General features: G+C 39.0%; 1 protein-coding gene across 1 annotated transcript; it reads right to left on the bottom strand.

The window, feature by feature from the left end:
* Positions 1–263: 263 nt before the first annotated feature.
* Positions 264–13963, bottom strand: LOC143877490 (bifunctional nitrilase/nitrile hydratase NIT4B-like). Its single transcript, XM_077379560.1, has 5 exons — positions 13690–13963; positions 9526–9705; positions 1837–2130; positions 771–1052; positions 264–685 (listed from the first exon to the last, which is right to left on the bottom strand). The coding sequence occupies exons 1-5, from the start codon at positions 13823–13825 to the stop codon at positions 534–536; spliced, it is 1044 nt and encodes a 347-aa protein (XP_077235675.1). The 5' UTR covers positions 13826–13963; the 3' UTR covers positions 264–533.
* Between the last annotated feature and the right edge of the window lie 808 nt (positions 13964–14771).

Raw genomic sequence — 14771 nt, 5'->3', positions numbered from 1 at the left:
CATGGTGGACCAGACGCCCTATCAAGTTGCAATCCGGGTAAAAATCCATTTTGGATCCTTAATGAGAAAGGCACCTTCTTGCCGGCATTATGAACAGCAACAATCATGATTAGTGAAGGGTCTTTAGCTCTACCATGGTGTTTGTGTAGCATTACAGAACTGTAAAAGTGAGCACCCAATATTCATTTCTCTCGCTTCTCTCAGATTGTCAAATGCGTCTATTTTCATTGTATGCACATTGCGTACAGCTTGTAATCTTCATGTATTAAATAAACTTGTATAAGTTATGCACCCAATACTCATGTCTCTTGCTTCTTTCAGTCATCCATTTTCATTGTACGCACATTGCCTGCAGCTTGTAATCTTCATTTACTAAATAAACTGGTACAGTTATCCACCATACATAATTATTAAAGTCTCCAATCCAAGAACAAACCAAAGGGGGAGTTCCATCAAGTGTAACCACTGACAGATTGGCCTAATTAGGCACTTTATTGTATAGATATAAACTGTAACACACCCGCAAATTTCTTTTACGAATTCTGAGCACCTCCACTTTTGGGAGCAGCTGCAAATGAAACCGGATGTAAAGGGTAGTCCTTCACTGTCAGGCTCAGAATCTCAGGCCTTGCATAGTGTCCAACTACGTCGAAATCAAACTTGGCTCGTGCAATTTCTCCAAGATCTACAAATCATATCAACTGTCAAAGAGACACCATTGTTTCCAAATGTGATCATGTAGGCAAATTGAGGGCAGAAGACAAACATACCTAGATCAGTAGAGATGAGGGCCTCTCCTTCATAATTGGGTCCTGCCAAGACAGTCCCTGATGGAGAGATAATGACACTGCCTCCAGCACATACAACAGAATCTGGAGAAAGGTTATCGTCTGGGCCACCAAAGAAATATTCTGGAGGCGGTGGGTAGTCCTTTCTTCGGCAGAACTGGTTTGCTGACAGAACAAAGCACCCACCCTCAAGAGCAATGTGTGTCATGGATGCTTGCCATACGTCCCTGGAATCAGCCGTAGGTGCACAATATATTTCAATGCCTGAAGACATAGGAGTCGTGAGACAGATGGGGGATCAAACAATAAAATTTTAGCAGGTAATTGTAAAAAGAGTTTTGACTGTGCGGAAGGAGATTGTTATAATCCATCCTATTGATCTACAGTGGATCCCACATGGCGAGTTGTGTGTAGAATCAGAACCGTTAGATCTCACATGGGGAGCTGTGTACAATTGAAACCGTTGATCTGGACCATCATGAGGCAGCCCATAAGATTAAGTCCTACAAAAATCAACAGTTTAGCTTCTACTGGTAGGGCCCTAGAGGATGCCTGATAGATGAAAGGGCTATGATCATCCAATCAAGGTGGGGCAAATGGAAATGGACCAGATTTGCTTTTTCCTGATCTGATCACATCCTGTAGTACACGTGGTGCCCAAAAAGTGGTTGTTAGTAAAAGCCACGTCTTCTTAGTGTTTTTATTATTAAAATACTACCAAGCGGAAGGAGAAAAATTAAAATCAACTTGATGCATGATTATGACAACATAAAGATCACAATGCATGTAATGGGCATATGAATATATTGGGGAGGCACAGAGAGATTCTTTTCAATGCTTATTGATCAATACTAGAACTAACATACATAGAGACATCTCAGTAGCAAACCTTATGCTGCTGCCCACATTAAAATCCATAAAGCAGTTCAAAGAAGTATGTAACTGGAAAGTGGTAATAAGTTTACCGAAGAATAAAACTCATAAAAGAAAATCAGATTAAAAGGAATAAAAACAGCACAAATCAAAATACGAGTTCTGAAAGGCTTACCTTTACCATACATTGCTGTTCTTGCAAGGGGCATTCTATTCTCCCAACAAATGAGGGCACCTATCTTTCCAAGTGGAGTATCAAATACAGGAATAGTAGATCCATCTCCAAACCCCCATATTATACGCTCCAATCCTGTTGGCATGAGTTTACGGTGTTTCCCCAGGTACTGGCCTTGAGAATCGAAAAACAAAACTGTACAGTAGAGTGTGTATCCTGCCTTCTCTATAACACCCATCACTAGATAGACTTTATATTTTCCAGCGATTGCTGCTAACCTGTCAACTTCTGGACCTGTAGATATATACTGCAAATATTAGATCCATGGAAGAAAATTCCAAATATTATGATGGCAATTTCAAGCCTAATTTCCATGTATTGAAACCTGAAGCTTGGAGATACTCATTTAAAGGTATTAACTGTTGGTGAATAGGAATTTTACAAGGATTAGAATAGGGCTGAGAACCAGGTTAACTGCATTGGAACAGATGAGTGATGTGTAGATAAAAAGGAACAATAAAATGACTTTTGGTCTTTAACGGACGTACAAAAATGAAAACACAAATCCACAAGCCATGCTGCAATAACTATTCAATAAGATTAACAAGAAAATAATCAAAAGCCAGTATATGCTTGTGCAAGAAATGCAAGGATTCTGAATGAGAGAGAGAGAGAGAGAGAGAGATCACTAAAACTCTGGGGGGCCGTTTGGATTTGCGGATTTTAGAATCTTGGATTTCCTCAAAATCTTGAATGGGAGACAAGAGAAGAAGCAGACCGTCCATTTTCGTTTCTCTTTAGAATCTTGGATTTTAAGTAAGAAATCCAAGTTTTAGAAATCTCTGGCCATCCTGAGATTTCTAAAACCTGGAAACATGGGATGATCTCCTACTCTCTTGCTGACGGAAAGAAGGGCGAGAAATCTGAAAACAACAGTTGGTCTGCTTCTCTCTCTTGTCTCTCACCTACGATTTTGAGGAAATCCAAGATTCAAAAATCCACGTATCCAAACGGCCCCTAAAAGAAGGGATACTTGGATACGTGGATTTTAGAATCCAGGTTTTCAGTTTGAAAGCTGGGCTGGGTTAAAGAAGGGCAGAAAACGAAGGACGTCCTTCTTCTCTAGTCTGCAAGGTCTTAAATTTCGACCGAAATTGGGTGAAATCGAAACATTACAAAATTTCGGGCCGAAATTTAAAGAATATCTCCAAAAAAATATGATTTTAATTCATTATTTAATAATATCCCAAAATTACTGAAATTTCGGAAATTTGTCGAAATTATATGGCCTATAAAATAGGCGTTGAGAAGATTTTGTCAGATTTCGCCCAAATTTAGGAAATTTCGGCTGAAATTTCGGTTTCGGTTTCGGACCGAAACGCATTCCGAAACCGAAATTTAAAACCTTGCTCGTCTGCCATCTTGGATTTTGAGAAAGAAACCCGGGCTTTGCAAATCTCTCCATCTTGAGATTTCTAAAACCTAGAAACACATTGATATCCTACTCTCTTGCTCAATGGAAAGAAGTGCGAGAAATCAGAAAATGACTGATGGTCTCCTTCTATATTCTTCCATCAAAAATTTTGAGGAAACCCAAGACTCTAAAATCCGCGTATCCAAACGGCCCCTAAGAGTACGACTAGCAGGACAAGCACAACCCATATTAATTCGGACGAGTATGAAGTATGAACTCAACATGTATCTTGCACACGTTATTGGAGATCCAAACCTTAATTTGACTAGGTTCCCACGTGATACAACAGTGGGTCTGAGTCCCATGCCAAAAAGAGATTTCATTTGCATGATCTTGACAGCAAACAATTAAAGTTGGACCTTTTTTGAAAAACCTTACATGAATGTTTGTTTTATCGTCCTTGATCAAGGTATAGGATCATCTGATTTAGTAAAAGGCACTGGCCGGACCATGGTGAACGACCAAATCAAAGGACAGAATCACTTGCTACATCAGACCTACATAACCAAATCCAGATAAACCATAGGACCTGGTCACTTGCTAGATGGCTTGGGCCATGACCGTCCAAATTAATCTCAAAGGTGCTTGTCCCAAAAAATCTATTCAATGACATATTGGCCCATATAAACCAAGGCATAAACTCAACCACATATATTGAGTAATGGAGCTAAACTAGAACCCTTACCTTAAAGGCGTACTGATTCCCAATCTAGATAAACCATAGCTATAGAATTCTAATAAATTCAAACCACTCCCAACCCAACATGATGGATTGGGCTTCCGCCTGAATCTCAGTTGGAAGGTCCTTTGTGTTACATTTTGTGTCGCATCCATGAGGATGTGGGTTCAAGCCAGCTTATCCACCAACGACGAAGAAAAAGGAACCGAACATGATGCATCCATTGACCTGCCCAAATACTTGACCCAGTGCCATCACGAACTGAAACAACTGAATCTGGATACAAAATCTCTGAAATGTACAACACGGTTAGTAGGAAATCCAGGGTTCATAAGTGTCAGCTGATCCCAGTGGCAGGGAATCATAGAGTAGAATCTCTGCGAAGATAATCCTCCTGTTGAGCAGCCAAGGTTTAGAATTTTGGTTTCGGTTTCGGTTGCCACGGAAACAGAAACGTTTCAGTTTTGGTAGGAAATTTCAGTGGAAATCCTGTAAAATCATGAAAATATATGGAAACATACGCAAATGATAGGATTTAAAGATGAAACTTCATGAAACACTAGAATAAACACAAATACATATTTAGAAATCATCATATAAGAGAGACAACCATCCATAATGATTTAAAAATATCGAACACCTAGTGACATGCACTGCCACGCATGTTAGATGATTTAGTACATACCAAATTTCACATGTAATTCATATAAATATTTATACATAATACATGCACCATATCTCACATGCTATTATATAAAAAATAATTATGCAATACCAAAATATTTATGTAACACTGAGTAAGGATTTGTTTTCACGCATTGAAGGGCCAAAATACTCTGGTGGCAAGGGTCACATAAAAAGGATAAATTACATGCACTAGAAAGCAGATCTGACAACCTTGATGATTCAAGTCATAGAGTTGAAAGGGATGCCATCCACGGTAAATCCTTTGGGAGGATTAAAGCTTCTTGTGGGAGAAAACCTAAATAGAGTAGTGGTTTAGGGGGACTCGCTTATTGTTATTCGTTGGTTGTCGGGCTCTCATGGTTGTCCTTGGAGATTTGCGGATATTTTTTATGAGATCAAAGACCTAGTGAGCAGGGCGTCTATCTCTTTTCGCCATATTAGGAGGTCAGCAAATGGTGATGCGGATAGGTTGGCCAAGATTGGGGTTAGTTTGGAGTTGATGCAGCAGTTTGACTTTCCTCCGCCTTGATTTTTGGTCTTTTCTTTGTTGTCTTTGTCCCTCTATAGATATGTTTCTCTCATTCTCTCCTCTCTTTTTTCTCATGTAATTTGTTTTTGACCATCTCAGTCTTCTTTTAATGAAATTTTTTGACCATTCAAAAAAAAATAATGTAATACATACATGCATACCACTATTACACTTACGATTTTGGTTTATGGATTTCGGTCGTTTCGGTTTCGGTGGGGATGGAAACAGTAACATTTAGGTCATTCGTGTCGGTCTCGGTGGAAATATAAAACCACATGCGCAGCATGAATTTCTATCCCCAGCCAATATGCTCAAGCAAAAATAAGAGTCTACATAAGGACCACAATGCAAGTTTCCTTTCCAGTATCAAAGTTTAAACTTTGCCAATTAGGCAAGTACCAATATTATCATTTTTAACCTCCCAGGCATCAATAATTTCTTCTGTAAAATCATTATCGCCTGGTTTTTGTTATCTTACTGAGGCATCAACATACTTCCACAATACATGGCTCATAAGAAAAAACTTATCAAGAATTCCAAAAATATGATTCTTTTTTCCTTCATAGAGAAAATGAATAGCTTGAACAAGTTTTGAGCCAGAGCAACAATTGAAAAGAAAATTCTACCTTAGAGGTTAATAAGGTTTTAAATTTCGGACCGAAATTTAAAAAAAAAAAAAACCGAAAGCGAAATTTCAATCCATGGAGGTTATTCGATGCAAGACCAAAAGGGAAGACAATAGGAATTGTAGCTGTCTTACAAATTGATGTAGGAGAGCCAAGAGAAAGAGATATATTTAAGTCTTGGGTTCAGACTTAGGTTAACTAGGCGATGGGATTTGGTAAGAGTTAAAGGAACATAGTTAAGCTTAGGGATATGAAAATAGGGAGGGGCTTCAAAAATGCATATAAGCTAGAGCCATAACTGCTCTTATTAGCATAGTAGCGTGGGAGGGGCTAATAAGGGCTAATAGGGGCACTATCAAGCAGATATCTTTGAGTCTTGGGTTCAGACTTGTTAACTAGGCTCGATTTAAAGTCGAAAGTGGTGAATTTGTCTGTTTCTGTGTGGACTTATGGATTGGAGATTCCAACTTAGCGTCACAATTCCCGGACTTATTTCGTATATCATTGAATCCCGATGCTAGGATTACGGAACACCTTATTCGCGGGCGCGGGGTGGGGGGGCAGTGACTTCTGGGATATCTGCTTAGGGAGAAACCTGAAGGATTCGGAAATTGGGAACTTTGGATTGCTCATGAATTTGCTATCATCTTGTTATTTGTCCCCTTTCGAGGAAGACCGATGGATTTGGGCTCCCAACACAGAAGGAGGCTTTTCGGTGAAGTCCTTCTTTCGAAAAATTGATGAAGGACATCGACGACGAGGGCCTTCCCGTTGGGCGATTGTCTGGATGGAGGTCCTCTGTTCCATTACGCATAAAAGCATTCACTTGGACCCTGGTTCATCACAGGATTAACACTTGTGAATTGCTACAAGAGCGAGGTTTCAGACTTGCTAGTCGATGTGTTTTGTGCAGGAACGCAATGGAATCACTGGATCATTTATTCCTACTCTGTCCATTCTCCTACCAGATATGGATGGGTATCTTCAAACATTTTGGAATGTCTTGGGCGCTTCCAAATAGTATAGTGAAGGTTATTCTTAGTTGGGGGGGTGCTTTTCATGGTTGCCTAGGTTTCTCGATATGGAAATCTATTCCTTTCACAATCACCTGGCACTTATGGTAGGAACGTAACAATCGCATATTCAATGGAAAGGACAGGGCGTGGCTTCATACGGCACTCAACATTAAGTTGTCCCTCAGAGCATGGGCCCATGCAAAAGGGGTGATATCCTATTCCACCGGGGCAATCCTAAACAATTGGTCGGCAGTAATTTAAGGAAAAAAAAGGAGGTAACTAGAATAACTCCTCGCTGGTCCCCACCGCCTGAGGGGTGGCTCAAATTCAACTTTGATGGTAGCTCTGTCGGGAATCCGGGGAAAGCAGGGATTGGGGGAGTAATTAGGGACTATTGCGGCAATGTTGTTATGTCATACTCGAGGTCCGGCTAGTGTATGCGATGCAAACGAAGCCGAGGTGTCGTCGCTTCTCTTTGGGCTTCGATGGTTTGGGAAGACCAACTTGGACCCACTGATCGTTGAAGGCTACTCCTCAAACACCATTGCTTGGGCAAAAAATCAAATGCTGTGGTCCTTGGCGATTAGCAAGCAAGATCGACGAGATTCGCGACTTAGCGAGAATCATCCACCCGACTTTAGTTCACATGCAGAGATCTGCGAACACTATGGTGGATGAACTGGCAAAGGCGGGTGTGGATCGTGATACTGATTTGATCTTTTACAATACTGGTGTGGGTTAGATACTTGGAATACCTCCCGATTATTTTGAATCGGGGTTAGTTTTGGGCATTATCATGATAACATGTAAACATGGGACATCTTGTCCCTCTTTGAATGTTTCTATGATAGATCAATGAAATTTCGTTGCCCTATAAAAAAAAGACTTGCTAACTAGACTATGGGAATAGATCAGGATTAAAGGAACATACCTAGGTAAGCTTAGGGATATGAATATAGGGACTGTTGTGGCAGAATTAAGAGGGGTGACAGATCTGAGAAATTTCAGTAAAGGATGGAAGATCTAAGGGTAAAATTTTGGAATATGGGTAAAATTTTATTGAAGTAATGACCAGGAACTTCAGGGAATAGGAAAATAATTTAGATTACCGGGCTAGTAACTGTTGCAGGTTTTAGAGTGGAGAAACTTTTGACAGGTGTCGAGAAACGTCAAAGGACAGGTCTAGGTATTTATTAGGAATAGATTTAAAGTTTTACAGGCCATGTAGTCCAAGAAGAAGAATGTAACTACACAGTTGAATGGTAAATGGGGTAATAGGCTGAGGAAGGTATTTCAGTTGATGGAAAGAATATTTAAGACAGAGATTTTAGGACTGAATCAAGTCTATAACAAATCTGTAGGGTCTCTAACAGATCAATAAAGAGAGCTGATCAGTGGGTTTTATCAAAGCTAATTAGTTATGGGGAAAGCCGGCCAAGATCCACCTGATCACATTGAGAGAACCTCTCTCCACTATAAGTGAATCTAACAATTTCAGGTCAATGAGTTTGATCCTACTGAGCAAGTAGGCACCCCTCTAGCTCATTGGAATTAGTGACTCCAATCTGCCCCAAGTAGGCCCAACAAAGCACGGCCTCCACACTACAAAGAAGAGTGCCAACACCTGCAGTGATTAAATTGAAGAAAGTCTTCATATTTTTTGGTCCCTTTCTCAATGACCCATAGTGCGTGCAAACTTCCAACCACCCCTCCCCGTTACACCAGAAAAAAAATGTTTTTCCTTTCTCTGAACAACAATGTTCGGCCTCTGAAAGCGGTTAATAGAGTTCATTTCGGCACTTATTATTTGTGGCTTATCCTATTACCCCATATCAATACGAAAAAAACGTAAGGGCATGAAATCTCAATCACTGGTTAGAGGAACAAATTGCTCAAGCTCTTCACTAAATCCTTTGATATACGGAAGACTAACCTCATAATTTTTCTATGTCAAAAAGGAGAGGGAAGATACGCACAATCTTCATCTTCAATTTTTTTTTTTAAATCTATTTACAGTTTGAAAAGAACAATCTTCTAAGGTTTATAGGATTTGCTTATTTTAAATTTCTTCAGAAATTTCATTTATAAATTTTTATTTATCATTTATAAATTTTTATTTGCTGTCAACAGTTGTTTTTAGTTGTTGAAGAAATGATAGTTCAGGAGAACAAAATCTGTAAGTGATTTCACCCCATTTAAGGGTTGGAAATACGAAACTATTCCCGATATTTGTTTGACATAAGGTGGCTATACCTTTTGTTGTACAGATTTATTTGAAATAAGGTAGGTTTACCTCTTGTTGAACCCTTCAAATGCCACCAAGACCCAAAGAAAACTCTTATTCCAACTCGAATTTAACCCCTACACTAAGATGAAACATAGCTGAGATCGAAAGGTGAAATTTTACCTTCAAACCAACCCCGACAACCCTGCTTAAACTCCCACTAGAACTGTTTTAAAAATACATAAAATTTGTGATAGTTCGTGATAAATAAAATTTCAGGGATTTGCTGTCTTTCTAGACAAATGAATTTGACTCTTAATTGAGCAACTTTGAAAGAAATACAAATTAGAAAGCTTGAAAGTATCATTTTATAGAAGAATGGTCATCTTATATGTCAAAAGGTCACTGTATTCGGAACTAAAATCAAGCATCTAAAAAAAGAAAAGAGATTCACCAGGCACTTCAATTGCCGAAGCGTGATACTTCCGGAAGTCCTCTTTTCCCTTCGCTGAACGGCTACCTATGGTAACACCAAAGGTTGAACCACGGGGATAACCACCAATAAATGCTTCTGGGAAAACAACCAACTGTGCTCCATATGCAGCAGCATCTGCGATCAGTCTCTCTGCCTTATCTGTTATTTCAACAAACATAAAGAAGGAAGACTTAAAATAGTAAATTGAGTGAGGCTTTCTTCTACAATTCAAAAATACATTAGCTTCAGCCTTCAAGCTAGTCAAAAGTCTGAATAATGTAACATGAAAACTTTAATTGATTTGCACACTGTTACTTGTAGAAACAGAAGAAATGATCTACTAATTCAATATAAAAGCCCTGAATATTGGAAACAAGCTATAGCGCTTACTCGGGGGCGTTCGTAGTGACTTAGGGGGTCGAAGACCAAGAAGTGAGTTATTTAAACCAAGCATTCTTCTTATGGCTAGATCCAATCTCCTGGTCCATTGTTTCATTTGCTGCATTGCTCAAGCATCTTATGAGTATGCTGAGTTTAAAGGTCACTGTTACTTATAAAAAAAAAAGTTCACACAGACACTTTCAGTACCCTAGCTCTCCTATACACTAGAACCTAAAACCAACTGAGACCCCAAAAAAAAACTTGAACAGCCCTGTAAAATCCCCAAATAGCAGTCATTATGGGCTGAAAATAAATTTTCTTTCAAAATGAGCAAGTTGAAGTAGTAATTCAGATGCGACTTGTGCCCCCTGAGTTTTAGTATTTGAGAGTAGGTCCCTCAAAGAATTAAACTTGCATTGTGTTATTTCAATAACCCTATGAGTGACCCAAAGGGGAATGGAAATTCAGTTTCTATGATATGAAGAGTTAAAAACAACAACAAAAATTTATGGCCCACAAAACTTCTCATAATAGTTAATGCATGAGTAAAGATACTGACAACACATTCACCTAAACACCCTGAGACACCAATTGATACGGATGCAACATTTAGCAAATAGCAGTCCTAGGCATCCAAACAATTTAGATAATCTCATTGTGAGTTTGTGACAGAATTCGCTCAATAATCATTAACATAAGTGGTTGACCTGCACCTGGTACACTTAAGAGGACTTAACCTCATGGGTTGAAAATGCAACACTGGATTGTTTATTTGGCCGCCATGAAGATGCTGTTAAAAAAAGACAAAATCGATGGGCAAATGTAAATATAATTTCATCTTTAGATCATTTCAATGCTCACAGTCCGCATAACCAATAAGCTTATATCTCTAATCCCGCTTGCTCTTTTCGTTTACCTTTTTCACATCTTCTTCTCTTTTCTTCTTGTGATCCAATGGCCAAAGTTGCATTCCATCTTCTCCCTACCTTCCAATTTTATCTTTTTCCTTCTTCCATTGTTAAAGGAAATTGGCACCTCTATCCCTTGTCTCTTTTCTTTTTTTTCTTTTCCTATCTAATAATAAATAAGAATGAATATTCTTCATTTCTCATTCATTTGTTGAGTTTGTGAGAGAAAAAAAAATTCTACGATTCTCTTCCAAAATAAGGAGAGCATAGAGATGGGAGATTCATACTGTAATTTAAAATATATATATATATATATATATATATATATATAAAAGGAATTTCTTTTCTTTTTATCTGAGATTTACACGTCAGCATTACTCTTTTACCATTAACCCCTTTACCGATATCTAACATCTATCTCTATGAGAAATTATTTGAGGGTAAAATCGTAATCTACATAGGAAAAGTATCAACACAGGGTACCTGTTTATGACAATTACAGAAACAAAAAACTACCAAGAAGAGGTAAAGACATATGACAATGACGAAAGAACTACTTTATATTACTCATGTAGGACACTTGCAAAATATTGACGGATTCCGGGCACCTGAAGAGGAACAACAATTATGGAAACCTCTATCGATTGGAGGGCTAGGAACAACCTATGGAAATGATTTTACGGGCACAATCGATTGATGTTGTGTTCCATCACATGGACGGTTTGGATCAACCTATAACCCTCTATAGATCGGAGGGTTCGGATCAACCTATGAAAATTATTTTTGGGGCACAACCTATGTAGCAGTGGCCCATCTAATGGACGGTTTGGATCATCCTATGGTACGGGTCATTCTACTACTATATAGCTAGAGAAAAAAGGAATTTCTTTTTTTTTTATGTGAGATTTACACGCCAGCATTACTCTTTTACCATTAACCCCTTTGCTAATATCTAACATCTATCTCAATGAAAAATTATTTCAGGGTAAAATCGTAATCTACATACGAAAAGTACCGACACGGGTACCTGTCTATGACAATTACAGAAAAAAACTACCAAGAAGAGGTAAAGACATGACAATGACGAAAGAACTACTTTATATTACTCATGCAGGACACTTGCAAAATATTGACAGGTTCCGGGCACCTGAAGAGGAACAACAATTATAGAAACCTCTATCGATTGGAGGGCTAGGATCAACCTATGGAAATGATTTTACGGGCACAACCGATTGATGTTGTGTTCCATCACATGGACGGTTTGGATCAACCTATAACCCTCTATAGATCGGAGGGTTAGGATCAACCTATGAAAATTATTTTCGGGGCACAACCTATGTAGCAGTGGCCCATCTAATGGACAGTTTGGATCATCCTATGGTACGGGCCATACCGTACATTTTAATAAAGCGAGGAGTGCGATCATCAAAATACAGTGAGTAGTGCCATTATAAAATATGGTAGTCAGGACAGTAGCACTATATATAATTTGAGACCATCGTTGTTACTTGGATGTTCCCACGCAGGTCTGGTTCAACCCGAATTTGGGTTGGGTTGGGTTGGGTTGGGTTAAGCTTTTTCGCAAATCGGGTTAGGTTGGGCTAGGAAAAATCAACCCGAATTTGAAATCGGGTCGGGTTGGGCTGTCAGGCAACCCGACCGGACCCAAAACCCAAATTTGGGTTCCATCTGAAGAAATTATGTATATGTGTTTTCCTTTTTCAACATTGAAATAGTCTCCACAGTCCCCAATGGACGGTTTGGATAATCCTATTGTGCGGGCCATACCGTTCTTTAATAAAGTGAGGAGTGTGATCATCAAAATATAGTAGTGCGGATAACATTTCCCCTTGTTAATTGTTAGTCCCTGTTTGGTTTGGATTTTCAGAACCGATTGTGAATTAAAAACTGATTATTGGTGACTCACTATTAGTTCTCAAAATCCAAAACAACCCGGCTTGAGTTGAGGTGGTCAACAAAATCGGGTCAACCCGACCCAACCCAATCTGAATTGGAAATCGGGTTAGGTCAGGTTGAGGAAATTGCAAATCGGGTTGGGTCAGGTTGAACCCAGTCGGGTTGGAAATCGGGTTGGGTTGGAAAATAAGGGTTCCTCGGGTTGGGTCGGGTTGAGACCCAAGTTGCACCCCAAACTAGGACGAAAAAACTACTTTTCCTTATTCACTATGTGCGGGTCAAATTACGGAAAGTTTGATATTACAAATGCAGGACACCTGTAAAAATATTGATTCTGGGCACCTTAAGAGGAACAACAATTATGGAAACCTCTATAGATTGAAGGGCTAGGATCAGCCTATGGAAATGATTTTACGGGCACAACCTATTGATGTTGCGTTCCATCACATGGACGGTTTGGATCAACCTATTTAGAGAATAAATCATGTTCAAATGCATGATTGCCATTACCCTAAAAAAAATTCTCAATCTAAAATACTCTACACTCTTCTGTCCTTTTTCAAGAAAAAGGGGGAAAAAATACCAAATCCAAACAACAATTACTACAAACTAAATAAATAAATAAAACATAAATACAAAATTCCAAATTTAAAAACTATAAATCATGTTCAAATGCATGATTGCCATTACCCTAATAAAATTCTTCTTTTTACTCAGATAAGCTTCTAAAAAACTCTACCCTCTTCTGTCCTTTCTCAAAAAAAAAAAAAAAAATAAATAAATACCAAATCCAAACAACAATTACTACAAACTGAAAAGAAAAAATAAACTACAAATACAAAATTCCAAATTCCAAACCTATAAATCTCCCTCTGCAAATAAGAAACAAAGAGAGAAATAAAAGAAAAAGGATAAAAAGATGACGAAAATGGTTTACCTAGGGTTGCGGGAGTGTCATAGAATACAGTTGCGGCTTGTACAATGGTGACTCGGACCGTGCTTGGAGCAGAATCCGAGCCCATGTCCACTTCAGCGATTACCGGCCCGTTAATAGGAGTGGGAACGAAAGCCATTGCTGAAAATTTTTACTTTGCGGTTTGGTTGGAAAGAAAGGGAGATTCCTCACTTGCCGTATTTCTTGCGGAAATGCTCTCGAACGAACTCGTCTCGAGCTAGGGTTCGAGCTCGTTGGGGTTCGATGTTCACGTACGAGAGATGACCGCCCACGGCAAATAGGGTGGCTCCGGTCAAGAAGCAGATCACTGCTTGGGCTGCTTGTTTGGGTGTGTAGGGATAAAACCACATGGAGAAAACCCTATCTTTAGAGAAATTTGGGATGTATATTCTTCAATTGAAGCTTCCAGAATCGGACAAGGGGGGAAGCACCTTTGCTCGGTTCTAATGAGACCTCGCTTACCTTGTGGCCCGCGGACTACTTTATTTTGTTTTTTTTATAATTTTGGGGATTTGCTGGGGAGTTTCTCAGAAAGACATTTTCGCAGTTGGCAGTTGCATGAGAGAGAGAGAAGCGAGGCACAGGCAGGCTCACTTTTCAGCAGATTTTGTCTTATTAATTTAACTTATTTGAGCATGGGCTCTCTCATCCAACTGTTGACTTTTCCTTTTATGCATAATCCGAAATCCTCAATATTCCAAACAACAATAACATACCCAGAAGATTTAGATTTGGATTTCTCACATTTGTAGTTAAGATTTTGACTGGATCATATCCTTAGATTTCCAAATCAGCTACAAGAGTGGAAAAAAAAAATCCGGTTTTCAAATCTATTTATTTGTATTCAAAATTCAAATCCAAATCCAAATACAAATACATGAGGTATCCAAACCTGCCCTAACACTGCCTGCCGTGAAATGCCTTTCTGCGGAAGTCTCTAGCAGAACCGTTATTATTTTAAGAGTGTTGAGAGTGGAACCGAGAGTGGAACCTAACAAATCACCATATGCCACATGGCATGGGAGGGTAGTTTTGCCATTTTCATTGAGTAAAAAGCCAAAAAT

This window comes from Tasmannia lanceolata, unplaced genomic scaffold (assembly GCF_043159265.1).
Source record: "Tasmannia lanceolata isolate RefF3 unplaced genomic scaffold, GAP_Taslan_0.1 ptg000005l, whole genome shotgun sequence".
Lineage (NCBI taxonomy): Eukaryota > Viridiplantae > Streptophyta > Magnoliopsida > Canellales > Winteraceae > Tasmannia > Tasmannia lanceolata.
This window is presented reverse-complemented; position numbering and strand designations above follow the sequence as displayed.